At 36.9% G+C, this 27,854-nt stretch overlaps 2 protein-coding genes across 5 annotated transcripts; both read right to left on the minus strand.

Annotated features, from left to right (window-relative positions):
* Positions 1 to 1,321: 1,321 nt before the first annotated feature.
* On the minus strand, positions 1,322 to 9,483 carry LOC110803476 (uncharacterized). 2 transcript variants are annotated; one of them, XM_022009003.2, is made up of 7 exons: positions 9,272 to 9,483; positions 8,824 to 9,021; positions 8,386 to 8,665; positions 8,219 to 8,276; positions 7,051 to 7,145; positions 5,849 to 6,101; positions 1,322 to 1,715 (listed from the first exon to the last, which is right to left on the minus strand). In XM_022009003.2, exons 3-6 carry the CDS (start codon positions 8,614 to 8,616, stop codon positions 5,856 to 5,858), a joined length of 630 nt encoding a protein of 209 aa, XP_021864695.1. In that variant the 5' UTR covers positions 8,617 to 8,665; positions 8,824 to 9,021; positions 9,272 to 9,483; the 3' UTR covers positions 1,322 to 1,715; positions 5,849 to 5,855. The 2 variants fall into 2 exon arrangements, with proteins under 2 accessions (XP_021864695.1, XP_021864688.1); XM_022008996.2 differs by lacking the exon at positions 8,824 to 9,021 and having other exon boundaries at positions 9,272 to 9,482.
* An 8,295-nt stretch (positions 9,484 to 17,778) lies between these two features.
* LOC130460823 (uncharacterized) lies at positions 17,779 to 27,668 on the minus strand. 3 transcript variants are annotated; one of them, XR_008920935.1, is made up of 7 exons: positions 27,209 to 27,668; positions 26,847 to 27,084; positions 26,271 to 26,334; positions 19,970 to 25,284; positions 19,608 to 19,845; positions 19,032 to 19,095; positions 17,779 to 18,045 (listed from the first exon to the last, which is right to left on the minus strand). XR_008920935.1 is itself a non-coding variant. In XM_056828431.1 (6 exons), exons 4-5 carry the CDS (start codon positions 23,280 to 23,282, stop codon positions 19,067 to 19,069), a joined length of 912 nt encoding a protein of 303 aa, XP_056684409.1. In that variant the 5' UTR covers positions 23,283 to 23,498; positions 26,271 to 26,334; positions 26,847 to 27,084; positions 27,209 to 27,668; the 3' UTR covers positions 17,779 to 18,045; positions 19,032 to 19,066. The 3 variants fall into 3 exon arrangements, 2 of the variants coding, with proteins under 2 accessions (XP_056684409.1, XP_056684406.1); XM_056828431.1 differs by lacking the exon at positions 19,608 to 19,845 and having other exon boundaries at positions 22,400 to 23,498; XM_056828428.1 differs by lacking the exon at positions 19,608 to 19,845 and having other exon boundaries at positions 22,400 to 25,284.
* Between the last annotated feature and the right edge of the window lie 186 nt (positions 27,669 to 27,854).

A 27,854-nucleotide genomic window follows, 5' to 3' on the forward strand; every position in this document is an offset into this window, starting at 1 on the left:
CTCTGAACTAAGTTAGCATAAAACAGTGTGATTAGGTAATTTTAATTCCTGATTAGTCCTGTGTTCATCAGCTTAATTGAAAGATCCAATTGCAGAACCAACCCATAATTATGGAAAAGGATTACCAATAATACAAGATACTTTTCCCAAATTAGTGAAACACCTGAAATGCATCTAATACACGTTTAATCCATATCTAGCTGATAATGAACAACTGACAATTCTACCAAATGTACAACCAAAAATAAGAATCACCCCCCAATTTCGCCTACTTGTCAGTGCAGAGAATATTGAACGACATTACTACACATGACTATATGAGTACATCTACCTTCAAAGGTTGGAGTTTCATTTTCACTCACTCTGTGTATATATAAATACCAGTTCCTGTCAGCATGTTTTGATCACACAGAAGAGCAATATCTTTTAAGGAAGAAAATCATGAAGAGAGTTCCTGCAACATTGGTGGTAGCAGTCCTTATCCTTGGGGCAGTCCTTACTGATACCGTGTCTGGAAGAGACGTGCCAGCAGACACAGTCTACAAACCTCAAGGTCTTCTAGGTTTGTTGTTGAACCCGTTCCTAGGGTTCGGCCCGTTTGGTAGGCCCGGGTTTCTATTTGGTCCTTTTGGTGGCTTTGGTTTCCTCCCTGGCCTCAGAGGAACCTTATACAAGGGTAATCATCTCAATGCTGAAGCTGTTGCAGCAGCTTCACCTTAATTTTGCTATGCTATGCTATCAGTATATCTGCTTCTGTATGGTATGAATAATGTCATTTACCTGTTTGGTAAAGTTTGTTTTTATAGTTATGTTCATCATCTAAACAAATTAATCTTGAATCATCTGATAATTCCCCTATGTATGATCAATGTCAGGGCACCATCTTTATGAAAATAATTTTTATTCTATTCTTCCTGTTAAGAAGCACGAGTGATTTCCTATTCCTCCCTTGCCTTGATTTACAATACTTCTGGGAATGACTGTTCATGCAGGATCCAATTAGACTCCGTTTTACTTTTTACTGATCGGTTTATTAACCATAACAATGTTACAGAGGAAACCGCTAATGGTGGTGGCGGTTACCTTCAAAACAAAATTACAAGGAGTTTATAATTAAGATAAACCAAGGATTAAAAACAACACTGTCAGTTATTGTAAGAGATGAGTGAATTGATCTCAAGCCACAGATAATGTCTCGTTAAAAAGGGCAATTCGCCTGCAACTTATCAGCTAAAATGCTGAAAATCATTTTTTCTGGCGATCTGAATAAAATCAACACAAGATGGAAGAACGGAATATTGCAACCAATATGGTATCAAAATTCATCACCAAAACCAATCCAACTAATCATTATAAATTGAATGTTTCAACATTTCATATTGATAAGCTCATCTAAGACATTGCCGACAATATCAGCGATAGTATGAGTATGACCCAACGGGATGAGGTAACCTTGAAGCCCCAAGGCTGAAACTAAAAGAAAGGAGAAGTAAGAATGAGAAATCTAAATTGGGGCATTCTAAAGGTTCCACCAATATAAAGGACATCACTTTACAAATTCCCGGATATTGGCATAGGGGGGATACTACCCCCACCTTTTCCTTTAAAATAGCTGTGTTCATCAATAACTTGCTCGAGATCGGTGACTTCTTCTTTAACCTCTACCACCAGCTTCAGAAAGCATCAACAATCTCCTTGACATATTATATAGGAGTCTGTTCAAAAATGAAACAGAAGACCAGAATAAATAAATAAATTAAGAGCTTTTAGTACAAATTTTCAAATATAATGAAACTATCACTAATAAAGTAGATCCGGGATAAGGTTTGGTGTTCCAAAAGAATGCCCCGTTTAAGCAGCTGGCCACGATTTCAAATTGTTCGCACAAAAAGGCTTTGCACTCTCCAAGTAGAAGAAGCATTGCATAATTATGCAACAAAATCAAATAAAAGAGCAAACCAGTGAAGTATGTAAGAGAAAGAAAGGACAAAAATTGTATAACAAGATCAGCATGCTGGTGCATTAGAAAACTACATATTCAGAAACAAGATATTCCATCAATAAGGAATAAAACGGGTAAAGAAAAAGAAAAGAAAAACATCACATAATTTCAACAAGGCCAACTTTGTCTAATACAAAACCACCTTCAAACAATTGAACAGGTCTCCAAAGAGATTAAACCTTCTCCTATTTGGAGAGTTAAAGCCACAAACAAACAAAAATATTATGTACCTAAAACGTCTACTTAAACAGCAACAGACATAGAACAAATCTGACACATCAAAAACAAATTATCTCATTAGTAAGGTTCCAGTAATCAGGAACTATTTCTGTGGATTAATCACATTCTCCATCAAAGAGACCACACCCATCACCATCATGAGCAGCTAACTTCAGTTTTATACAACACATACAAGCAAGCCAACACAATTAAAAAAAACATGGCAAGTACCATCACAAATTCACAATACTGCAATCTATGCCACTGATCTTATTATAAGTGTCATTTAGTACAACATCTCAGAACATTAGAAAGGGAATCTAACATTAAATAGTGTTCAATATACCACCACGATTTCAGCTCAAGACCACCCTTAGCTGTTCTTCACCCCCATTGAGCTGCCGAAAGCACTGTAACAAGGGCGACAAGGGAGACAAAGGCAACATAATTTGTGTTGGAGGCAACAAAAGTCCAGATGGGGTAGGAAATGGGGGATTAAAAAAAATTACCCAAAATTTAAGGCAAACCAAATAACTCAAACAATGAACCAGATCGAAACAGTTCCATTCCGCTTTATTGACAACATTTCATTTTTTCATTAACACTTGAACCAAAAAAGGCTTCCAACAAGCAAATCATGTAATAAACCAGCCCCATAAACATAATGTCATGTGCAAATGACAACTTTTCATTGTAGCAAATTAACCCTACAGCTATTGCAGTGTTCAAGTAACTCCAAATTATTTATTTCCAGCCAAATTCCACAAGATAATATTGAAGCAACCACGAGATAACCAAGATAATATCGAAGCAACCAAGAGTTAACCACGTTACAGAATGGAATTAACACACGCCAGCTATCAAACAATTTTTAAGATGGAAGATTTTCTTCGCTGCTGGGTAGATGGAAGAGATAACAAGGATTTATTGGAACTATATTTTGCAAACTAATGCCATATTGGTGTTTGCAATCATGAAGTTATTGAGGAATTGGGGGGAAAAGTGAATTGAAATAATGACCACAAAAGGAATTCATACAACTGAATACAGTACATGTATAGGGGGGGGGGGTACAATGTTTGTTTCAGCAAAAAATATTATTTCCAGTGAAATTTGATCGGAAAAATAAATATAGATAACTACTAAGTTGCTTTTGGAATTAGGGGAGACCGGAACCAGGCAGCAGCTAATGTGGATATGCAGCTAAAGCAGATCCTCTACCAAAAACATTAGTATAATAGTTAGGGGTCTTAATTTGCTACATTTGAAGCTATGAGGCTAATTTGCACATGACACTTGACTTATGGGGCTAATTTGCCTCTTTTCCTTAAAAACAACTTAGCACTCAGCGAGCAGATTAAACTAAAAACAAATGTCCACAGAAACAAGCCTCACATGGGAGGATGCCAAGCCACCACCTACCCCTAACAACATACAGCAATGTTGTCGCGGACCAACTTCGAAATTCGGATCAGTAAGAGAGGGATAGGATAGGACTACTCTACAAGTCCTTAGACTATAGTGCAAAGAGTAAAAGGCATTAGTTTTCTACAAAAATTCTTCACAATCAGAAGTTGCAACAACAATTTAATCTTTGTTGTATCCATAATTCCAACCATTTACATAATCAAAGCTCCAGATCTTTTTTCTTTTGGTGTAAAACTTGACATTATTTTAAGCTGAGCAGTATCGAGAAATTGGTATTATTTAATTTACCAAATAATATTTTGTAAACATTACAAATATAGGGTGAGCCTTTCAGTTGAGCAGAGAGCTAGAGTCACACTTCGGCAGAGTAACGCAGACTATTGAGCAAAAACATTATTCACAGCTTGTTTAGAAAGTCCAAAAAGTAATTCGCAGGCCTTTCAGTTGGACAATTCTAAGGTCTGAAACTACCAAATTAATCAAATACTTAAGCATAACGAGGGAGGTAGAGGAAGAGAGCAACAAGCCAACAACTGAGAATCTATGGAAGTAAGTTGCCAATTCATCTAGCTTCAATTGAGACTTTAAGTGAATAAAAGCAACAAGGAGAACGCAAAAGATTTAATCTTCTTTCAGTTGCTCAATTGATTTATACAGCAACGAGGAGAAGGAACAAGCTTCCCTTAAATGGAAAGGAGGCCAGCTAGGGCTTCACGAGAGCGAGAGTCAGAACTAAGAGAAAAATTATGCTGTATGTTTTTTGAGTTGGCCGTGCCAATTTTCTCGGCTTTGAGAGCAGACAGGTGGCCTGTACGCCCATTTTGATACGTAAAAGCAAGATTTACAGAGTGTGTCTGGGATCGAGATTCCACCAATCCAGCCCCCTGGACTGATTTATTTATACAGCTTCAATTGAGATTTAAGACTTGAGGTGAATAGACGCAGCAATAGAAAGAGAAAGTTCTGATCTTCCAGTTGCTAAATTGTTTTATACAGCAACGAGGAGAACGCAGAAGTTTCAACTGAATGGGAAGAAGACTAACTAGGGGTTCACAAGAGTGGGAGACAGACCTAAGAAAAAAAAATGATGCGCGTTTTTTAAGCTGGGTCATGTCATCTTTCTTGGCTTTGAGAGCAGGCAGGTGACTTGTAGGCTCATTTTGATACGTAAAAGCCAGATTGTCAGAATGTTTCTGGGATCAAGATTCTCCCCTGGGTCCCTGGACTGATTGTAATTGTCCCTACCATCAAGACCCTAAAGCTAAAACTGGATCCTACAATCCAAATGGCGATTTAAACAACATTGCATAAAAGGAAAAGAACACAACGAGATTAGCATAACAGAAAAAAAGAAAATCTTGCTAAAAAAACAAAGACTATTGACAGTATGTCAGCTAAGAACCAGTACTAGCCAAATAATCAAAAGCATTATATTTTGGCCAATGTCAACTTTATGCGAGTTCAACACCAAATCATGTTCTAGCATGTCCGGATATACCTAAAACTGCAAGACTACATTCTGGTCAACAAGCCAGATAAAAGCACAACATAAATACACATCTTCTAGTCGAATTTCAAGAGTGTATACCGGCCCACCCCTGACCCCTGCTGGGTTGGGTGGCCGGGATAGACTGTATATCCACATATTAAACATTCGCCCCATGAATTAAACTTAAAAAGAACCTCTCTGTTAGTGAATTGATTTGTTTTCCCTTGATGTAAAGAGAACTAGCATTTCAGTGAATAAGCCAGAGAAAGCACAACAAAAATACACGTCTTCTCATCATATTTCAATTTTCAAATGTAGTAAAACTTAGCCCCATGAAATAAACTAAAAAATATATATTGTTGTGTTAGTGAATTGATTGTTTCCCAGTCGAGAATAGACCAATCAAATTGTGGTGGTGGTGGTAATGGTGGGGTGGGGTGGGGGGGGGGGGGGGGACAACTAGAGCTCCCAAAATCTTAGCCTGGAAAGCCAAACACTGGTCATCAATAATTTTTATATACCAAAACAAGGGGCTGGATAAACATAGAACCTAATCAAAGACGTGGGACCTAAAAACAGAAATTGAGATGATAAGAGCCCATAATCATCATACAAGTTTCATTTAACAAATGTTCATTCAGGGCGTACATTGATAACATGGGAAGGTAGCAGAAAGACGGGTAATGCCACTAATGGAAATAGGAACAAACCTCAAGTTTATCTAGTTGTAGGTAGGTAGATCCTGATTGTATCTTTCAATGTCACCTTTCTCCTGCAGGTAGGACACTTCCCTTGAGAAGATATTGCTTTCTTAATGCATGCCCTGCAGAAAATATGACCGCACTTTGTTGTCACCTCTTCAACCAATGGACTGATGCAAACAGGACAACTGAAAGTAGGCTCCGGAGGAGGAGGAGGAGGCGGTTGCGGGACCACGCTTCTTTTTTGCGCTGGAAAACCACTCTGATATCCCCAAAAAAACAAAAAAAACATCAAACCAACAGCAATCAGGCACTTTAAAATTACTACTAAAACCTACAAATAAACCTTATCCAAACATCATAGATTACACCTACAACTAAAAATCAAAAACCTAAAAGTAGCCTCGTAAATAATGCAGCCAAAACACTAATCTAACAGAAATAACATTATAATTGAGAGACGATGAAATACAACAATTGAAGAAAATGAGTACACAGCTCCAGACATCTAACAATTTTCACAAAGTACACTTATCTCCCTTGTCCATGACATACCATACGCTTATCCAAAAAGCCTTTCCAAAGGCTCTCTGACAGCAGCGTCTTAAACATCGTTTTTGTTAATACCTTGACAGAAGGTATCATAGCCTGCTACTTCACAATAAACAGGCCAAGTATGTATCAAAATGGAGAGCAACTTCTTCAAAATCCAATTTAGGCTCCTTATCATAGAATCATCACTATGTCAATTTGAAATGTGTGTATAACATTTTCTTAAATTCCATAGAATGATAGAAGTTACAATAAATTCTTATAGTGAAGTAGATATCTCAAGAGTAACAGATATGGTTATTCAAACTAATCAGCAAAATTCCCTTAAATAGCATGAAAAAACAAATTCGGTCTGTTGGGCTAACCCTAACCCGATGTTTCATGTTAAGTTGAGCAATAATTTAAACCGATCCAAGCTTGATAATTCATGCCAAGAAATTGTGTTAACAAACACACAAAAAATGCGCACTTCACTAAGGAGAAAAGTCGAAAAATTAAAATGATTTCTCCTTTGTAAACCCATGCACTTTATAAACTTTGGTTACTTGATCAAACAGTTATGAGAAACATGAATATCCAACTAAGTAGAGGAAATCATGTACAGAAAACATATAGACTCGCAAAAATATGATGATTATTGTGACAGTGCTGGGCCTTACCGAAATTACATATGATTCACAGTTGATAATAGGTAGGGTTGTTGAGATTCTTTGCCGCTTGTTACGTTGATTAGCTGCATTTCTGGTAGAAGACTCTATTCCAATAGAGTGAAAAGAGAGACATACAACAAAAGTAAGTACAATGTTGTTTGGTAAAGGAAAAGAAGGCAAACACCAAGTGATAATACATGTAGCAGACAGAACCCACATTTGGATATGCAAAAACACAATGTACGTGAACCAGAGTAGCTTTGCCATATATATCATTTGGGAAACATAAACCCACAAACTCTTCTGAACTCTTAACATTTCCCAAGTCTGTGAACCAGAATTAATTCAGAATCTTCCAGAACACAAAACCTCCGAATTTCACCTTCACTATTATATCCTTTAGACTACTTTAACAAATACTCTCAGTAATAGCCTCTGTGCTACTCCAGACTATACGCTGGTATGATTGCATGCATCACTAAATCTGATACACGTTAAAAGGAAAGAATTAAGTATGGGTTTGCATCAGTTAACTTAGTTGACATAAAATAAGATGTTTGCTCAATTACTTGTCAAGGGAAACTCCCATCTCCTTATTCTGTCTAGCTTCCTAGTAAGTGTAAAAGTGCTGAAGTACACTCTACACCTCATTTCTCCCCTATTCTTTTCACCTACCATTAAGGACTTCAAGAAAAAGTCTGTGTCGCATGAGAATCACTCAGGAACTAAGATCTCCATCACCGTATCCCAATGTAAGAACAAAAGAACACCAAAAGACCCTCATTTTGAATATTAATACAGACAGTCTACAAGGATAAATGCTCATCCACTTCAAAGTCGTAACTGGCAACCATTAGATAACCATGGAAAGTTACTCCCTTAAAATTACAACAAGTTTTTAACTTTAAATATAGTAGCATAGTATTTGGCAACTCAATAAGGAGACAAGCAAAACCTAATAAGTTCATGAAGGATGAGATTACAGGAAGTAGAGAACAGTAGTGAACTCTGCTACAGCTTTTAGTTGATTGTCTTATCATTGTACATCATTACATGTCATTACACACTTAAAAGAAAGCATAACCAAGAGAGAGATATAAACTCTAATCTAAACAAATTTTGAAAATGTGTGCTTCAGTTGGGAAAAAAAAAGTAAAGAAAGGGGATTATTCCTTACCCCGATCAATGTCAACGACATTAGTTCTAGTCTGATTCCTTCTTGAATTATTTTTGGCCTGGAATAAGAGAAAGGGAAAAAAAAGCAAAATCATTTCAATCAACCATTAAAGACGTTAACAAGAAGAATCCCCAACCATAACTAGCAACCAAAAAGCAAAAGTCTACCTCCGCAAAGGCCCTAGGAGAGCATAAAACAACATCATCATCAAGTGAATCCACATCAATCGGCACTACTTGTGGTACGGAACGTTGCTGCTCGGCTTGAACTGGTGCAACAACAGGAGCCACGTGGCTCGATGTGCCAACCTCACCAAAATTAGCGGGTGGCACATTAAGGTCAACATCTAACACCATTTTCCTTATTTGGGAATTGCGGCTGGCACTCCTGGTGCTCATGCTACAAAAATATGAGCCGCCACCTATGAAATGTTGTGGCCTAAGAACCCTAATCATGAGAAACAGTAATTCAATATTAAATTGTTTATCGTTCCATCACTGGATTCAAATGAATGAAATTCCCAATACTTTACCCCGATTAACTATAAACTTTGCAGCATAATTCTTAACTAATCACAGTGATTGCATGGTTTTCCAATACTTTACCCCGATTAACTATAAACTTTGCAGCATCAGAAGAGGCATCTTTCACCCAGTAGCGAAGAGTTTGAACCGAACCGACCCCGTACTCCAAAAAGGGAGCGGGAGTGGCAGTATAATTCTAAACTAATCACAGTGATTGAATTGTTTTAAGCTTCCGAAACAACCAACTGTAATTCCACTTCACCTCCTTTCACCCCAACCCTAAAATTAAAACTTTGTTTCAAAAACAAGAATCGGAAGAAGTTCAAAACCCTAAAACGTCAATCGGAAGAAGTTCAACAAACCCAATCAACATAAATAAAAATCAAAAACCTTAGAAACCAAAAATTCAAACATTTGATCCAATTCGATTAACCAAATTGAGAAAAATCGAACAAGAAATCAACGCTACTAAATCTCAAATGCTCCGGAGAAAAGAGACAAAATTGAAGATTCAGGAGGGAGAAAGTACCTGGATGATGAATTTGCACCAAGAATACGCAAATTTGGGGGGGAATTAATAAATTATTGAACAAAATCCCAAAATTAGGAGAGGGGAGAAAGAGGGGAAGATGGGTAGACGGGTGGAGTGCAGGACTATATAGGGCGAACCGGCGAACCTGAAGGTGTGAAAAGAACAGACAGGAAAGAGAAAGACAGTTTTTCCATTCAAAAATAAATTTCAAAGAAATTTACACGACACACAAATATGGTTTTTATTTTATTTAAAAATTAAAAGGGAAGAAACGTTGGAGAAAGGTAAAGGGGAGGGGAGGGGGGATTGAACTTGGAAAATTGTTGCCTTTGTTAACGCTAAACCTACACTTGGGCAATATTTGGCAAAATTAGCGGTAGTGGTAGCGGTTCGAGTAGCGGTGAATAATAGCGGGTAACGGTTAGTTGTCAAAGTAGCGGCTAACTGAAATGTGTGTTTGGTAAAAGTAGCGGTTGATATTCTAAAATAAAATAAAATGTAGAATATTGTAGGGGGTAGCGGTTTAGGTAGTGGTTAGCAGTAGATGTAGCGTTTGGGTAGCTTGTGTCAAACGTTAAAATTAGTAGCTTTTATGGAAGCGAGTAGCTTTTGACAATTCTATAATAAATTTTTAAACAATATTCTGGGCGTGTTCGGCGGTAGCATTTGAGGTAGCGGGTAGCGTTTTGACCTAGTCAAGACGCTACTTGTAAAATTTGTAAGTGTTTGGTAAAGTAGCGATTTAGGTAGCGGTTAGCGGTTGAGGTAGCGGTTGGGTAGCGGTTGAGGTAGCGGTTGGGTAGCGGTTGTCAAACGTTAAAATTAGTAGCGTTTAAGGTAGCGGGTAGCGTTTGACAAATTTATAATAAAGTTTTAAATAATATTCTTGTTTTTATTTTTATTTTTATAATATCAACCGCTACTTTTACCGAACACTCATACTAGTTATCGCTACTTTGATAGCTAACCGTTACCCGCTACTATTCACCGCTACTCGCTACTTTAACCGCTACCCGCTACTCAACCGCTACCCGCTACCGCTAATTTTGTCGAACAGAGCCTCTATCTTTATTTTATTTTAGAATATCAACCGCTACTTTTGCCGAACACACATATCAGTTAGCCGCTACTTTGACAGTTAACCGTTACCTGCTATCATTCACCGCGCGCTACCCGCTACTCGAACCGTTACCCGCTACTCAACCGCTACCCGCTACCCGCTAAGTGCTTGTTCGGCGGTAGCGTTTGAGGTAGTGGGTAGCGTTTTGACCTAGTCAAGACGCTACTTGTAAAATTTGTAAGTGTTTGGTAAAGTAGCGATTTAGGTAGCGGTTATCGGTTGAGGTAGCGGTTGGGTAACTTTTATCATACGTTAAAATTAGTAGTGTTTAAGGTAGCAGGTAGCGTTTGACAAATTTATAATAAAGTTTTAAATAATATTCTAGCTTTAGTTTATATTTTATAATGTCAACCGCTACTTTTACCGAACACTCATATTAGTTACCCTCTACTTTGACAGCTAACCGTCTCCCGTTATTATTCACCGCTACTCGCTACTCTAACCGCTACCCGCCAACGCTAATTTTGCCGAACAGGGCCTAATTTTGCCGAACATGGCCTAATTTTAACGTTTGACAAAAGCTACCTTGACGTTTGACAAAAGCTACCCAAACGCTACCTCTACCGCCAACCGCTACCTAAACCGCTACCTTACCAAACACTCAAAAAATTTACAAGTAGCGTATTGACTAGGTCAAAACGCTACCCGCTACCTCAAACGCTACTGCCGAACACGCCCTAAGTCTAGTCAATATACCCTGGTTTCTGATTTGCTCTTATACAGTACCATGCCATACCTAAATTTTCAACTAAAATTTCAATTCTAATTTAAATTTGAATTTGAAAATAATATACTCCGTATATTTTTTTCCCCTCATGTTGATGATTCCAAGGAGAGGATCAGGAGAGAGGAATCTTGAAGAGTAGAGAATGAATTGAAGGAGAGTGGAAGCTCGAAGATGAGGGAAAGGTTGAAGAGAGAGAAAATTCGATGAATGAGAAACCACCTACACTACTACGTTGAAGAGAGAGAAAATTGTACAGATCATCCCTTTTTCTTTCTCTACGTTATGGGAATTGGATAAGGAGCCTTTGGGCACGCTTTCACGTATCAAGTTTCTCTATAATAGTCATTGTAACAATGTTAAGTGTGGTGCATTCATCTTTCATCGTTTGAGTTATTGCATTTAGAAGGGGGTGGGAGCACAACAACAACAACAATAATAATAGTAATGCGGTCAATGCTAAAGTTCGTTCTTTTCTTTTTCAATGGTTGTATTTTGCCTTGAATAAGGGTGTCGAAGCTTAGTTAGTTGTTAGGCTCTCATCCAACTTTGTGTAAACGTTTTTATAATAATAATAATAATATTATTATTATTATTATTATTAATAATAATAATAATAATAATAATAATATATTTCACAAAGGTACTGCATCTGCAGAATCCACCTTCTCTTTATCTTCTCGTACGCCGTTGCGTTGTGGAAATCGCAGCAGGGAGATCACACCTATGCTTGGCTTTGTGCGGTCCCCATATCAGGTTTGGGACAGACGATGAATGCTAAGGCTTACCGATGTGTGTTGTGTTACCGGTTGGGGGTTCCTTTGTTCTCTGTTACGACGTCATGTTCTGCTTGCTCCGGGGTCTTTGCGGGAGACATCTTTGGTGATCATGCGGTGTCATGTGTTGGCATCGTGAGTATTAAACATCGGCATAATGTGGTTAGGCATACCCTTGTAACCTTGTTGATGTTTGTTATCGGTCAAGGATTTCAGCGCGAAAAGAGGTTGATATTGGTCTATCTGGAGGGAACGATGGAGCTCTTCGACCAGCAGACGTGCAGCTCTACTCTTGGGATCAGGGCTGTGATGTGTGTGTTGACTTGACGGGATCATCTCCTTTGACACAATCTGGGTTGTCTGGCTTTGCTCCGGGCCGAGTTGTGACTGATGCGGCTATTCGGAAGCGGGTCAAGTACGAAGCACGTTGCATGGCCATTGGTTATGGTTTTCTTCTGTTCTCTTTCTCTTCTTTGGGGGAGCTGAATAAGGATGATGTTACGTTACTGACGCGGATTCATAAGTTTTCTAGGACACGGGATATTGGGGCTCGTGATGTTGCTCATATTTTCAACAGGATAGGTTTTTCTATAGCCAGAGGAGTGGGGGCCTAGATTGTATCTCGGCTTCCCACTAACTATTTGTAAAATATTTGACTTTGTTAGCATTTGATTTATAATAATAATAATAATAATAATAATAATAATAATAATAATAATAATAATAATAATAATAATAATAATAATAATAATAATAATAATAATAATAATAATAATAATAATACTGGAAAGTGTCCTGCTGAGCTTGGAGGATACATTGCTAGTGCTCCTCTTACGCCACTTGTTAAGCCTGGTGGGGGTATTCGGCCTATTATTGTGGGCACTATTTGGAGGCGCCTTGTTTCTAAGGTCAGGGCTGCTTTGATTGGTCCGCGTTTAGGAAACTACTTTGGAGGTCTTCAGTTTGGAGTTGGGGTTCCAGCAGGTGGTGAGGCCATTCTCCATGCTTTCAATCGGTTGGTTGAGGCTCGTGGGGCCGATGTTGGCCTATCTATGTTATTGGTGGATTTTCAGAATGCGTTCAATTTAGTTGATCGATCGGCTTTGTTACGTGAGGTTCGGCTCCATTGTCCTGCTCTTTCGCGTTGGGTTAAATTCTTCTACTCTTCTCCAGCGCGGCTGTATTATGGGGAGCATACCTTGTGGTCTTGTCAGGGTGTGCAGCAAGGGGATCCTCTCGGCCCTTTGCTTTTTTCTCTGGTTCTACATCCATTGGTGTGTCGAATTAGAGACTCATTTGATCTATCTCTTCAGGCTTGGTACTTGGACGATGGCACTATCGTTGGTGACATTTTGGTGGTTGGACAGGTCTTGGAGTTGATTTTGGAGGAGGATCCTCGTTTAGGTCTCCATGTTAATGTTGAGAAGACGGAGGTTTTCTGGCCTTCAGAGGACCCACGCAGTCGTCTAGAGGGTGTCTTTCCTACGGATATTGCTCGTCCTGCGCTTGGTGTTAAGTTGCTTGGTGGTCCAGTCAGTACGGATTCCTCTTTTTGTAAGGAGTTGGTTTCGCAGCGTGTGTCGAAGACTGTTGTGTTGATGGATGCTGTAGCCAAGCTTAATGATCCCCAGTGTGAGTTGTTGCTTCTTCGTGCGTGTACTGGAGTTTCTAAACTCTACTTTGCTATGCGCACTTGTCCGCCTCATCTTTTCGAAGCGGCCCAATTATCTTTTGACGTGGCTCTGCGGGCTTCTTTAGAGCGCATCGTGACTGCTTCGGGACCTGGGTTCGGTGACTGGCAATGGCGCCTTGCCACCTTGCCTTATTCTTATGGAGGGTTGGGTGTTTATTCAGCTGGTGATGTTCGGCATTATGCTTTTCTTGCATCCCGTTTGCAGTCTTCTGGTTTGCAGGATTCGCTTCTTCGGCTTTCAGGTGTTGATGGTTCGGGACCGGCCTTTGATGATGCTCTTGGTCTTTTCAATAGGACCGTGGAGACAGACCTTATGAGTACCCCTAGTGAGATCGTTGCCCCCACACTCATGAACAAATTGGCAGACATATATTTCACGAAGGTTACTGCTGATGCAGAATCCGCCTACTCCTTATCTTCACGTCTTGTTGCCCTATGGAAATCACAGCAGGGGGATCACTCATCAGCTTGGTTGCGGGCAGTCCCCATATCGGGTTTAGGCCAGACTATGAACGGTAAGACTTATCGTTCGGTTCTTTGCTATCGGTTGGGTATTCCGTTGTTCTCTGATTCGACGCCGTGTTCTGCTTGCTCTCGGGTTTTCGACAGGGACATTTATGGGGATCATGCCGTGTCTTGTGCTGGGATTGTGGGTATCAAACATCGACATAATGTTGTTCGTGATACCCTTTTGGATATTTGCTATCGGTCGGGGATTTCTGCTCGCAAGGAGGTTGATGTTGGGCTGACTAGTGAGAGTGATGGCGCTCTTCGTCCTGCAGATATATTTCTTTACTCATGGGATGGCGGTCTAGATGTGTGTATTGACTTGACTGGGTCTTCCCCTATGACGCAATCTGGGTTGTCAGGCTTCGTTCCGGGTCGGGCTGTGGCGGTTACAGCGCAACGGAAGCACGATAAGTATGCGGCACGTTGTAGGGATTTGGGTTACGGTTTCTTTCCTTTTTCCTTCTCTTCTTTTGGGGAATTAGAGAAAGGGGCTGTTTCTTTGCTGAAGCGAGTCCAGACGTACTCCAGGGCTCAGGACATTGGGGCACGGGCAGCTGCCCACATTTTCAGCAGGATCGGGTTCGCCATAGCTAGAGGAGTGGGGGCCCAGATTGTATCTCAGCTCCCCTCCAACTTCTTGTAGTTCACTTGATCTTTGTAGCTTGTTAAGTTTGTAACGTTTTGGTGTTTTTCATATAATAATAATAATAATAATAATAATAATAATAATAATAATAATAATAATAATATTCAGATCTGATCTGAACAAAACTTATTTTTTCTAATCTGATCTAAACTTATTTTTTCTTATTTGATATAAACTTATTTTTTCTAATTTGATCAGATTAAATCTGAAATAAGTAATAAGTTCCTGAAATAAGGTGAACTAAAGAGGTCTGAACCCGAGAAATATCAAACACAATGCTTTAGTGTTAGATTGAGTGGTAAATTGGTAACCATGGTAGCACGGAGTATCAACACATCTCAATGAGTCATTGTGCAAAGACATTGTACACCGAGTATAAGAGATATATACTACGAAGTATTTTATACAATTATGTAATTCTTTCTAATTTTACTTTTTCATACATCATATTAAAAGAAAAATACTAGCAATTTCCAAAAATAATCAAGAAACTATATTCGTCATATTAAAATAATTAAGTGTCACAAAAATAAAAATAAAAACCTCCACTCACTACAAGAAATGGTACTATTAACGACGGGAAATCCCGTCGCGAAAGGCTAATAATCGTTGATTAACGACGAGATTTCCTGTCGCGAACCCGTCATAAAAGGGGGCCGTCGTTAATAGAAATCCCGTCGTAAATTTGTCGTAAACCCGTCGTAAAAGACATTTGCGACGATTATTCCCGTCATTGTTTGGTTGTTAGCCCCGTCGCAAAATACTTTTGCGACGGGATTTTTGACCCGTCGTAATTAGGTTGTCGTTAAAGATACAAATTCTTGTAGTGACTATAATTCAATTTCGATTTCACGTACTTTAAACGTGCTTACAATTTTTCTAAGAAAGTCCAAAAAATATAAATTGTGGCTTTATAAATAATCATCCACACTTGTGATATCCTCTCATATCTAGCTTCCTAAACTTAATCAGATTGATACAAATAAATTATATCTAAGTTCCAAATATAATCGTATTATTGTGTACGCATCTTCACGTTTTTTAAAACCTATCAAATAAAAATCTTACTACTTAAAAAAGCCGAAACACTCCTCTTGTTTTGTCATAATTTTTTTTCCATCTTTGCCCCTTCTTTTGATTAAGTATTACATATATACGGAGTAATATAAACACATAATCCGTACCATCTAGAGAACTCTCCTGTACTCCCCTATAAAACTGCATCATTTCTCTATCTCCCTCACCTAATCACCTTCATCCACAACCATAGCCACAACCATTGTCGATCGCAAGAAAAATTCAACAATGTAATTATACTTTATTACTCAATTTTGAATATGTTATATGTTAAAGCTTTATTTTATTTGGTTCATCGATTAGAGTTTTGGATTCGTTTGTTGGTTTAATTTTCATTGTTAGAGGTAAGTTAAATACTAAATTTAATTCAAAGTTTTACATGCATGTTTGTATTTATTTGAAATTGGTCTCAAAATTGGGGTTTTGTAATTTAAAATTATTTGATTACATGGTGTAAGTGATAATATCGATTAAATCCTCTAAAAATCAATGATTTGAAGATGTTGTTCTCTCTCTTGACATTTCCTTTGGTGTCTGATTTGAGTGCAGTTTTTCACTCATTACTCCATATTAGATTAGAATTGGGGTTTAATATCTTGTATTTTTATCTTATTTAAAAAGAAAATGTATGATTATATTTTTTGCCCAATTGTTTTTCCAATTTGGGTTTTTGGTTGAGTAGTTCATTTTTTTCCCCTTGTCTTTTATCACCGATTGTTTAATTTTTTTAAATTAAATGCATGATTATATTTTTGCTTCATTAGATCCAATTGTGTGTATTTATGTGATTCTTTTATTTAACTTGATTGTTAATATGGAGTAGGACTACCTTCTTTCTAATTTCAGAAATGTCTGTTACTGTCTTAGAGGTTCATTTAGACTAACATATAACATAAGTAGGAAAATGTTATTACATAGTCAGTTAAATTAAAGAATTATAGAGTTCTGTTTATTGTTGCTATTAGGTATAAACTCAATATGATAGATTAGGCAGGACAACCTTATTTGGGGTACCTGTTTTGAGTGAAATGAGTTTCTCCTTTCATGTATTGTGGGTGAGATTGATTCCAATTGTAGAACTTAGGCTGCTTTGCTAAACTGGTTTGATTTGGTCACTTTGTGATAGTTCTAAAGGATGATGCATACGGCAAAACATGCAGTGACAGTCCTTACAAAATTTATAACAAAAAACGTTATGTGTTCTACTCACTTATTGTATGCAAATATGTGTGTTATATGACGGATACAACCAAAAGGTTAAAGTATTAAACTGTTGGTTAAAGCCTTAAAGATTAGTTTTATATACTATGTCACGGCCCCTCACATGATCGAAAATGAAAAAAAAAATGACAATTACAAAATTTTCTTCTCAGATTTCTTCCTTTTGCCTGAGTTCTTAGATTAATTAATTTGGGTTTAATTTAATAAACACTTTTGGAAGAGTAGCCACTTACAGATTGTGGCTCAAAATAAAAAGTTAATTATGAATCTAAAAATATAACTCACATTCTTACATGAAATAAAGAATCTAATGGATGTATGTATACCTAAGTGAATTCTGCAAATATTAACGTTTAACTATAACCCTCTTACTAATTGTTCGTGTGAAAATATTTGAAGTGACATAAGGGCTATTTCATCTCCTTGAGAGACGTGAGAATAGTTCATAATTGCTAATTTATTTTTAAAATTTTACTATTTCATAGGATCTTCTAATTTACTCTTTATTCTGTAGGATGCTTGAAGGGAACTAAAACAATGAATGCTTGAAGTGGGACTCAACAAGATTTTGTAGACTTTGCTCGACCCACCACTTCAATGCTAAGTATATATAAGCAATTTTTTGACAGCATACAACTTGAACGAAGCCTCACTCTGTAACACCCCGACAATTCTCTCTTTTCTAAAAGAACATTTTAATATAAAACGTAGAGAATTATCAAGGCATTATCGCCCGTGTGAAAACGTAACGGCTTATTCAGAATTTTGCAGCGGAAAACATAAAACTAACTGTAGGTTTATAAATAATCATTTTCAGAATAAATCCCAAAAACCAATCAACGAAAAACAAAGTTAATGTTACTAATTCAATAAGTTTTAGAGTCCACTTAAACAAACCAAATCCAACTTAGAAAATCAAATGAACTACAAGCTCTCTAATCCCGATCCCAATGATGCATCATCTTCAAACCTGTAGATGGGAAACGCTTATTGATCCTTAGAGACTGCTCACCAAAGATGGGTCATCACAGGATCAATAAGGCATAGCCATGATCAACACACACAAACAAAGCACGTAATCAGCAAAGCTGAGTACTACATACTAAAGCAATAATAATAATCCTAACATGATACTATTAAACATAATTAAGGGCAGACAAAGCATGATAATCTGACGACCATACTTAACTAGACTAGGCTAGACTGGACTAGACTTTTATAACAATAATATTATTTTAATTGAAATAGGCAATGGACCGAGTTTTCTAGCTAGACGAGGTACGGGCGCGACTCCGTAACCTCAGTGACCTGCGATATCGAGGAACGTTTGACTGAAAATAGGACGCGGTGATCAATCCGGTCCGAATGAAAGGCCATGGGCTACCACCATGAACCCCAACTCCTGTTTGTCCGTCACTTTAGACGTGCACAGTCTAAAGCTATTGCTACTCAGTTTCACTTTACATGATTTACAAATTGACACCCTGTTATGACTCAACAATCACATAAGGCATGCAACTCACATTTATTTATAACTGTTTTTATCTTGGAATTGAGTAAGTGATCACAGAGGCATCAAACAAGACTCATTCCAATTAACTCCAATCTTTTCTCTAATACTGATCAACCCCTGTATATGGGTATAAGGTTTCAACTTACTAAATGAGGTCCTCCGCCCTCATAAAGTAGTGAAAAGCTAAAAGGGAACAACAATTAACTGATCTGAATTATATACTAAATAATCTAGTGTTCCCAATCAAACATGTTTGCATCAATCTTCCATACTAACATGTTACAATTCTCATAATGCAATATAAGTTCAATATGTCCGTCCAACAATATTAAACATGCAATTTCAACCTAACCGAGTTCGTCGATAATATCAACATAACTAAGTTCAACAACAATCTCAACACAACCAAGTTCACCAACAAGTTCAACATGGTTTCAACAATTAGCACACATTCCAAGCACACAGGTATGTACGTACCTTGTGTAAACAAAATGCGAGACCACTTTAAGAATTCAAAAGTCGCCTACGGAGAATTCTCCACCTAACAACAACCAATATAGACTCATATCAATTCATATTGAATTTTCAGCAACATTAGGGAGCTTCAAACCCTTCATAAACATAATTAGAACATTTTCCAATATCGAAACTTGAATATTTGATTTCTAGCATCATAATTATTATATTAATTATTGAAATTCGTTGAAAACTCTTCAAAGCATCATACTTTAAATTTCCAGCAATATAACTACTTTCAAACTACTCCGAAACATAATTAACATGTTTGAAATCATAAAAACAATAAATTTAATAATTCCTAAACATCCTACCATGATTTAAATCATTAAAAACCTTAAAATTCATTCTTTAAATAATTAAAAATTAATAGTTCAATGCATTTATATAATCTGAAATTAATAATCTAATTATGCAAACATATAATTCTTGAAATTCATAATCAAATCATAAAACTTATAATTTAAATTCAAGAAACATAATTAAATCATTAAAACGTAATTAAAACATTAATTAATTTAAGGGTTAAGAATTAACCAAAAGAAAGAATGAAGAGTGGTTGGACGGCGGTCGGAGATGGCGCGGCAGCGGCGGTGGCGGCTGTCGATGGTGGCAGCGAGGGTTGCTCGGGTCGTTGGTGGTGGTGCCGTGAGCAAGGAGCAAGCCAAAGGGAGGACTGTTTGCGTGTGGAAGGATTGCGAAGTTGGTGCTGGTTGGTCGGCGACGACACAGGACGGTGGCTGTCGCGGTCAGTTTCGTAGGTGGGTGGTGGTTGCTGCACAAAACCACGAGCATTAAGGAGGAGAGGAACGAAAGGAAAACCAATCACGAAAAGGAAAACGTGAGAGGAGAAGGAGAACGGAGGAGAACGAAAGAGATAAGAGAGGAGGGAGGTTTACCGGACGAAGGAGGAGACGCCGACGGCGAGGGTGGTGCAGGCGGTGTGCGGTGGCTGGTGGCTGGCGGCTGCAAGGTTTGAGGGTTTGAGGGTTCACGTGAAGGGTGAAGGATGAAGGAGAGAGATTTTTCTTTTGTTGTTTCTTTGGTTTCACGTGAGATGAGATTATGGGGGTTTAGGTTTATCACAATGGGCTTTACCAAAGTGGGCTAGAATTAGGAACTTAGTTTTAGGATTTCATTCCAAAATCGATTAGGAACGTTCTCTAAATTCAATCGGTTTTGTAATTCGATTTATTTTCAACATGAAATTCTAAAATTATTTTAATTTCATAAATCGTTGAAATATTTAAAACGTATAAAAATAAATATTCGTTAATTACATTTTTATTTCTAAAATTCGTAAATTCTATTTAAATATAATTAACTATACGTTAAAATGTATTAATAAGATTTATAAAATTACGGGGGATTACAATCTACCCCTCTTAAAAGAAGTTTCGTCCCGAAACTTGACACGAAAATTCACATATCTTTCCAAACTTTTGAACTTATTCTTATTGTAGAAGTACTTGTGGCATTTATGTACACTCTTTTGCCAACTTAAAGTTTCTTGAATTACTCATGAACACCTTTTTCTTACGCGGAGAATCTATTTACTTGCATCGACATGTATAATTTGCTAAAATAAGCATAAAAATGCATAAAAACACCATAAAATTAGGTAAGAAGCGCAAATTTATATCGCATTCTACCTCTCTTAAAGAAAACGAGTTACGCCCTCGTAACTCATCTCAGGGAATAACTTTGGGTATTTCTTCCTCAACGAATTATGTCCTCAATACAATATTCTCACTAAACTCATTCCAACAAGTAAGACTTCTACAATTCTTTCCATACAGTGCCTCAACATGTGACATCGTAATGCTTGCATGGTAACTATTGATGCACGAAAATTCAATCGAACCTAGGTGGCCTTCCCAATTACCCTTAAAGTCAATAACACCGGTTTTCAACATAAATTCCGTTAGTAATCTCAATCTGTCTATCGGTTGCAGGGTGGAAAGAAATATTCATTTTCAATGTTGTCCCAAAGATTCAACTGGACCTTATTGCCAAAATTTCAGACTTTTGTTCTCGGTAAGGATCTTACATGTTGCTCTATAAAGGTAATGTCTCCAAATATTCGTAGATAACACCATAACAGCTAACTCTAGGTCATTGGTTTGGTAATTAGCCTTATAAGGTTTCAATTGACGCGACAAAAGCTAAATCTAAAAAGCTTCCTCACATTTCTCACTTCACTTGAATTTCGATTCCTTTTTCAACAAGTTGGTCAATGGTTTTTCTCTCTTCGAAAAGTCTTTCACAACATCCTATAATGGTCATCTAGGCCTAAAAAACTTTAGATACATACACGTTCTTGGAATAGGTCACTCACTCACCTCTCTAATCTTAGCAGGATCTACAGAGACTCCTTCTGGTCAACTTTTCCTTTTTACCAAACCTCATTATGCCTTTCATGGATATGTATAACTTTTGGGCACAACCCCTAGCTCTTTCACCAATTCATATATTTCTTTTCATCTTTTTAAGATGCCAAATGATTTCTAACGATCCTGGACCACTCGAATCTTCTCTTAAATTTATTCCCTTAAGTAACGTAGTTTTCAATCAATTTAGTCCTTCACTATTCCGCCAGTGTCACTTATACCCACATGACTTCAAGATTTGTATACTTCATCCATATAAAACTAGATTCTTTCTAAGCGTCTCCAAAATAACTCTCAAGTGTTTACCATGCTCTTTCTCATTCCTTGCTATACGGTGTTTCAGATATAGGTGTCGTTTCAGGATTTAACTCTATAGTGAACTCAAATGCTCTAGTTGGTGACATACTCGCAATTCCACTCGGAAACACATCAATGAATTCATTCACACTGGGAACATCCTCGATCTTCACTCCAACTTATTTACTCCCAACTAGCACACTACAGAAAAAAATAGCTCACACTCTCTATTCGTCCATTTCCTCACTCGCATTACAGAAATAACTAAAGGTTCTTGGACTTCTCAAAACATCTACATGAGGTCAATTTCCCAACAAGGTTCCTTAAAATTACTCTCTAAATTTCACAGTCTATCTTAGCCTTGGAAAAACTTAGTCAATCCGTCCCTGGAATTACATCTAGGTCCCTAAAATTAAACTTTTGTCCAATCAGAAGGGAAAACGCAATCTTTTGTCTTCAAAGGCAAGTTCTTAAATAATCTTATACACCTTATGGTTACCCCGGTGGGCATAATAACAGGTAAATGAAACATTCAAAATCTACTAATTTCAGACTTTTAATAACAAATGACAAAATGAAAGAATAAGTTGCTACCGAATCAAATAATGTTTAACTAGCACAAAATTAATTAAAAAAAAGTACCATGAACTACGTCTGCAGAACGTTCAGCTTCATTTCTACTCATCATGAATAGTTTGCCCGGAGCCTTATCCTGGTTGTTGTTATCATTTGCAGGCTTATTATAGTTCTCTTGATTGTTTTGTGCCCCTCCAGGCTTTGAATTTTGATCTCCAGACTGGTTAAACCTCTCTTGGTTCCCACCTCCATTACTATTTTGTTCCTTTCTGTGCTTAATGAAGCACTCAAACTCTCTATGCCCCCTTTTCTGACAATAGTGGCAATTCACCAATTTTCCTTTACAGTCCTTCCCAGGGTGGTTATTGTTGCACCTCTTGCAGTGATACACTCTCTCGGATTTACTCCTATTGTTGTGCCCCTGACTGTTTCCTCCTCGAAAATTTCCATTTCCATTTTCATTCCTATTCTCATTCATATTCCTCCTGAAATTCCCTTGGTTTTTCTGGACATTAAACTCTTTTCTTTTCTCCCCAACAACATTTTTCGCGTCCCTTATGGACTGCAAACCGTAAATATGAGCGGTTCTCTTATACACATTATCTAAAGAGGTAAAGATTTCTCCACCTAATCCCAACTGGAACTCATCGGTCAACCCTTGCTCAAACCTCTGAGCCTTTATCTCTTCTGTGGCTACAACTTCAGGTGCGATCCTCGACATCGCTATAAATTTGCTATAATATTCAGCGATGGTCATACTCCCCATCCCAAGGTTTATGAATTCCTGCGCTTTTCGTTTTGTTATAAAAGGAGGATAAAACTTTTCCCTCAATGCAACAACAAATGAGTCCCAATTAAATCCTTCAACAACACTTAGCTTAGTTCTATTTTCTTTCCACCATAGATCGGCCTCATCTTTTAGGTAAAGGACAGCTTGACCTACTTTCATATTTTCAGGACAATTTACCGTTCAAACTCCCTAATCCAGTGTTCTAGGAAGGTCGGTTCTGCTTGCCCCTTGAAGTATGGTGGCTTAACTTTCGCAAACCTTTCAAACATGTTCCCTGCAGAATCGGGGCGCTCAGTTCTTTCCTGGGCTAGTTTTTCCGCCAAGAGGCGAATAGCAGCAGCTAGGTCATTATTGTTGGCCATCCTAAAGCGCGACCTGTAAGTAATATATTCTATTTTACGTTCGAAACTTCACTTAACATTATCCTAGCAATGTAATATCACACCAGCATCCAGAATTCACATACATAAACAATCATTTATGAATGATATTCGCATACCGGACATTCAACTAAGAAACAAGGATCAAATTCAATCATCACAAATAATAAGGTAGAAAAAGAAGAAAACATTCCCTTTGCGTGCCCAAAATAAACTCTTGGTCCTTTGGATAATCAATGATCTAACTTTTATTCCTCAAAAGAATGAGTATAACAATCCCTAAATATTAACAACACACTTGTCCTCAAAATAAAATAAAAGTTCTATGATATAAATATAAACTATTGTTGGCGAATTATGGAATTCTCACATTGGAAACGAATACTTTAACTTTTATTGCTAATTCTATAAAGGTTTAATACATCCTTGAAAAGAATAAAGAATAACTCAAACTCTTATTGCTTTAACTTTAAACTGTTGTAGCTTTGCTACTTATTCTCCAAAACATTTAAGAACAAACTAACTATTACAACTTCAAATGTTTAAGGCATCTTGTCTATCTGTTCTTTCCTTGGAAATTTGTGAAGTGAAATCTAGATCCTCAGTATTCGTCGATCTTCTCAAAGGATCCTATGTTGGTGTACTTGGAAAGAAGCGTTTTATTCAAGAAACAAACAACTTAAGATCTTACTAACGATTTCCCAACCAAAGCATAATCAGAATTCAATAAAACAATAAGTTTGGTGGAATCAAACAATTTCTATGCACATTTACATGCAACACTTAAACATTTAACACATGCACATAGCAATTAACTTCTTATGTTAGCAATTAACTACTAATGCACATATAATTCTATCCTATATGCCCTTTCCTATATTACCCATCTCTCATAATAAATCATAATAGGTCAAACATTGAAGAATTTAAAGAATAAAACAAGAACGATTAGTAAGAAAAAGTTTATTAAACGAATTAATAATAAACGAATAAATAAAATAAAGAATATATTTTTATTTATTTTTTTAAAACGAATAATTAATAAGAAATTTTTATTAAACGAATAAATAATAAACGAATACATATTTATTAAGCGAATAAATATTAAACGAATAAATATACTTAAGGAATAAGATTTTTTTTTATTTTATTTTTTTCGAATATATTTAATTTAATTTCGAAAATAAAGAAAAACGTACTTAATTCACATAAACAAAAAGTTTCGAATAAATAAGTTAATTCCGAACTTAAATAAGAAATATTATATACTTTCAAACAAGATAAAAGGAAATCGGCCCCCCCAAAAAAAGTACCAATTTTTGAACACTATAATACGTAGAAGCTCGATTTTTAAGAAATTTATTTTAAATAACTAGATAGTTAGGCGCCTAAAAAAATTGTTAAGTAAAACCTTAGCTTCTAGATACCACTTTGTAACACCCCGACAATTCTCTCTTTTCTAAAAGAACATTTTAATATAAAACGTAGAGAATTATCAAGGCATTATCGCCCGTGTGAAAACGTAACGGCTTATTCAGAATTTTGCAGCGGAAAACATAAAACTAACTGTAGGTTTATAAATAATCATTTTCAGAATAAATCCCAAAAACCAATCAACGAAAAACAAAGTTAATGTTACTAATTCAATAAGTTTTAGAGTCCACTTAAACAAACCAAATCCAACTTAGAAAATCAAATGAACTACAAGCTCTCTAATCCCGATCCCAATGATGCATCATCTTCAAACCTGTAGATGGGCAACGCTTATTGATCCTTAGAGACTGCTCACCAAAGATGGGTCATCACAGGATCAATAAGGCATAGCCATGATCAACACACACAAACAAAGCACGTAATCAGCAAAGCTGAGTACTACATACTAAAGCAATAATAATAATCCTAACATGATACTATTAAACATAATTAAGGGCAGACAAAGCATGATAATCTGACGACCATACTTAACTAGACTAGGCTAGACTGGACTAGACTTTTATAACAATAATATTATTTTAATTGAAATAGGCAATGGACCGAGTTTTCTAGCTAGACGAGGTACGGGCGCGACTCCGTAACCTCAGTGACCTGCGATATCGAGGAACGTTTGACTGAAAATAGGACGCGGTGATCAATCCGGTCCGAATGAAAGGCCATGGGCTACCACCATGAACCCCAACTCCTGTTTGTCCGTCACTTTAGACGTGCACAGTCTAAAGCTATTGCTACTCAGTTTCACTTTACATGATTTACAAATTGACACCCTGTTATGACTCAACAATCACATAAGGCATGCAACTCACATTTATTTATAACTGTTTTTATCTTGGAATTGAGTAAGTGATCACAGAGGCATCAAACAAGACTCATTCCAATTAACTCCAATCTTTTCTCTAATACTGATCAACCCCTGTATATGGGTATAAGGTTTCAACTAACTAAATGAGGTCCTCCGCCCTCATAAAGTAGTGAAAAGCTAAAAGGGAACAACAATTAACTGATCTGAATTATATACTAAATAATCTAGTGTTCCCAATCAAACATGTTTGCATCAATCTTCCATACTAACATGTTACAATTCTCATAATGCAATATAAGTTCAATATGTCCGTCCAACAATATTAAACATGCAATTTCAACCTAACCGAGTTCGTCGATAATATCAACATAACTAAGTTCAACAACAATCTCAACACAACCAAGTTCACCAACAAGTTCAACATGGTTTCAACAATTAGCACACATTCCAAGCACACAGGTATGTACGTACCTTGTGTAAACAAAATGCGAGACCACTTTAAGAATTCAAAAGTCGCCTACGGAGAATTCTCCACCTAACAACAACCAATATAGACTCATATCAATTCATATTGAATTTTCAGCAACATTAGGGAGCTTCAAACCCTTCATAAACATAATTAGAACATTTTCCAATATCGAAACTTGAATATTTGATTTCTAGCATCATAATTATTATATTAATTATTGAAATTCGTTGAAAACTCTTCAAAGCATCATACTTTAAATTTCCAGCAATATAACTACTTTCAAACTACTCCGAAACATAATTAACATGTTTGAAATCATAAAAACAATAAATTTAATAATTCCTAAACATCCTACCATGATTTAAATCATTAAAAACCTTAAAATTCATTCTTTAAATAATTAAAAATTAATAGTTCAATGCATTTATATAATCTGAAATTAATAATCTAATTATGCAAACATATAATTCTTGAAATTCATAATCAAATCATAAAACTTATAATTTAAATTCAAGAAACATAATTAAATCATTAAAACGTAATTAAAACATTAATTAATTTAAGGGTTAAGAATTAACCAAAAGAAAGAATGAAGAGTGGTTGGACGGCGGTCGGAGATGGCGCGGCAGCGGCGGTGGCGGCTGTCGATGGTGGCAGCGAGGGTTGCTCGGGTCGTTGGTGGTGGTGCCGTGAGCAAGGAACAAGCCAAAGGGAGGACTGTTTGCGTGTGGAAGGATTGCGAAGTTGGTGCTGGTTGGTCGGCGACGACACAGGACGGTGGCTGTCGCGGTCAGTTTCGTAGGTGGGTGGTGGTTGCTGCACAAAACCACGAGCATTAAGGAGGAGAGGAACGAAAGGAAAACCAATCACGAAAAGGAAAACGTGAGAGGAGAAGGAGAACGGAGGAGAACGAAAGAGATAAGAGAGGAGGGAGGTTTACCGGACGAAGGAGGAGACGCCGACGGCGAGGGTGGTGCAGGCGGTGTGCGGTGGCTGGTGGCTGGCGGCTGCAAGGTTTGAGGGTTTGAGGGTTCACGTGAAGGGTGAAGGATGAAGGAGAGAGATTTTTCTTTTGTTGTTTCTTTGGTTTCACGTGAGATGAGATTATGGGGGTTTAGGTTTATCACAATGGGCTTTACCAAAGTGGGCTAGAATTAGGAACTTAGTTTTAGGATTTCATTCCAAAATCGATTAGGAACGTTCTCTAAATTCAATCGGTTTTGTAATTCGATTTATTTTCAACATGAAATTCTAAAATTATTTTAATTTCATAAATCGTTGAAATATTTAAAACGTATAAAAATAAATATTCGTTAATTACATTTTTATTTCTAAAATTCGTAAATTCTATTTAAATATAATTAACTATACGTTAAAATGTATTAATAAGATTTATAAAATTACGGGGGATTACACACTCAACTACTTTTGACTATATACAGGTCCACCAAGCTTCTATATGTACAAATTCAACTAACTTCTTTTGAATATGTAGCTATTTGCTAAGGTAGAAGTCCCACTTTTGGATGCAAACAAAACTAAACTCTATATAATTAGACATGCAAATACTTTTATTGAATATAACA

Source organism: Spinacia oleracea, chromosome 1 (assembly GCF_020520425.1).
Source record: "Spinacia oleracea cultivar Varoflay chromosome 1, BTI_SOV_V1, whole genome shotgun sequence".
Taxonomy (NCBI): domain Eukaryota; kingdom Viridiplantae; phylum Streptophyta; class Magnoliopsida; order Caryophyllales; family Amaranthaceae; genus Spinacia; species Spinacia oleracea.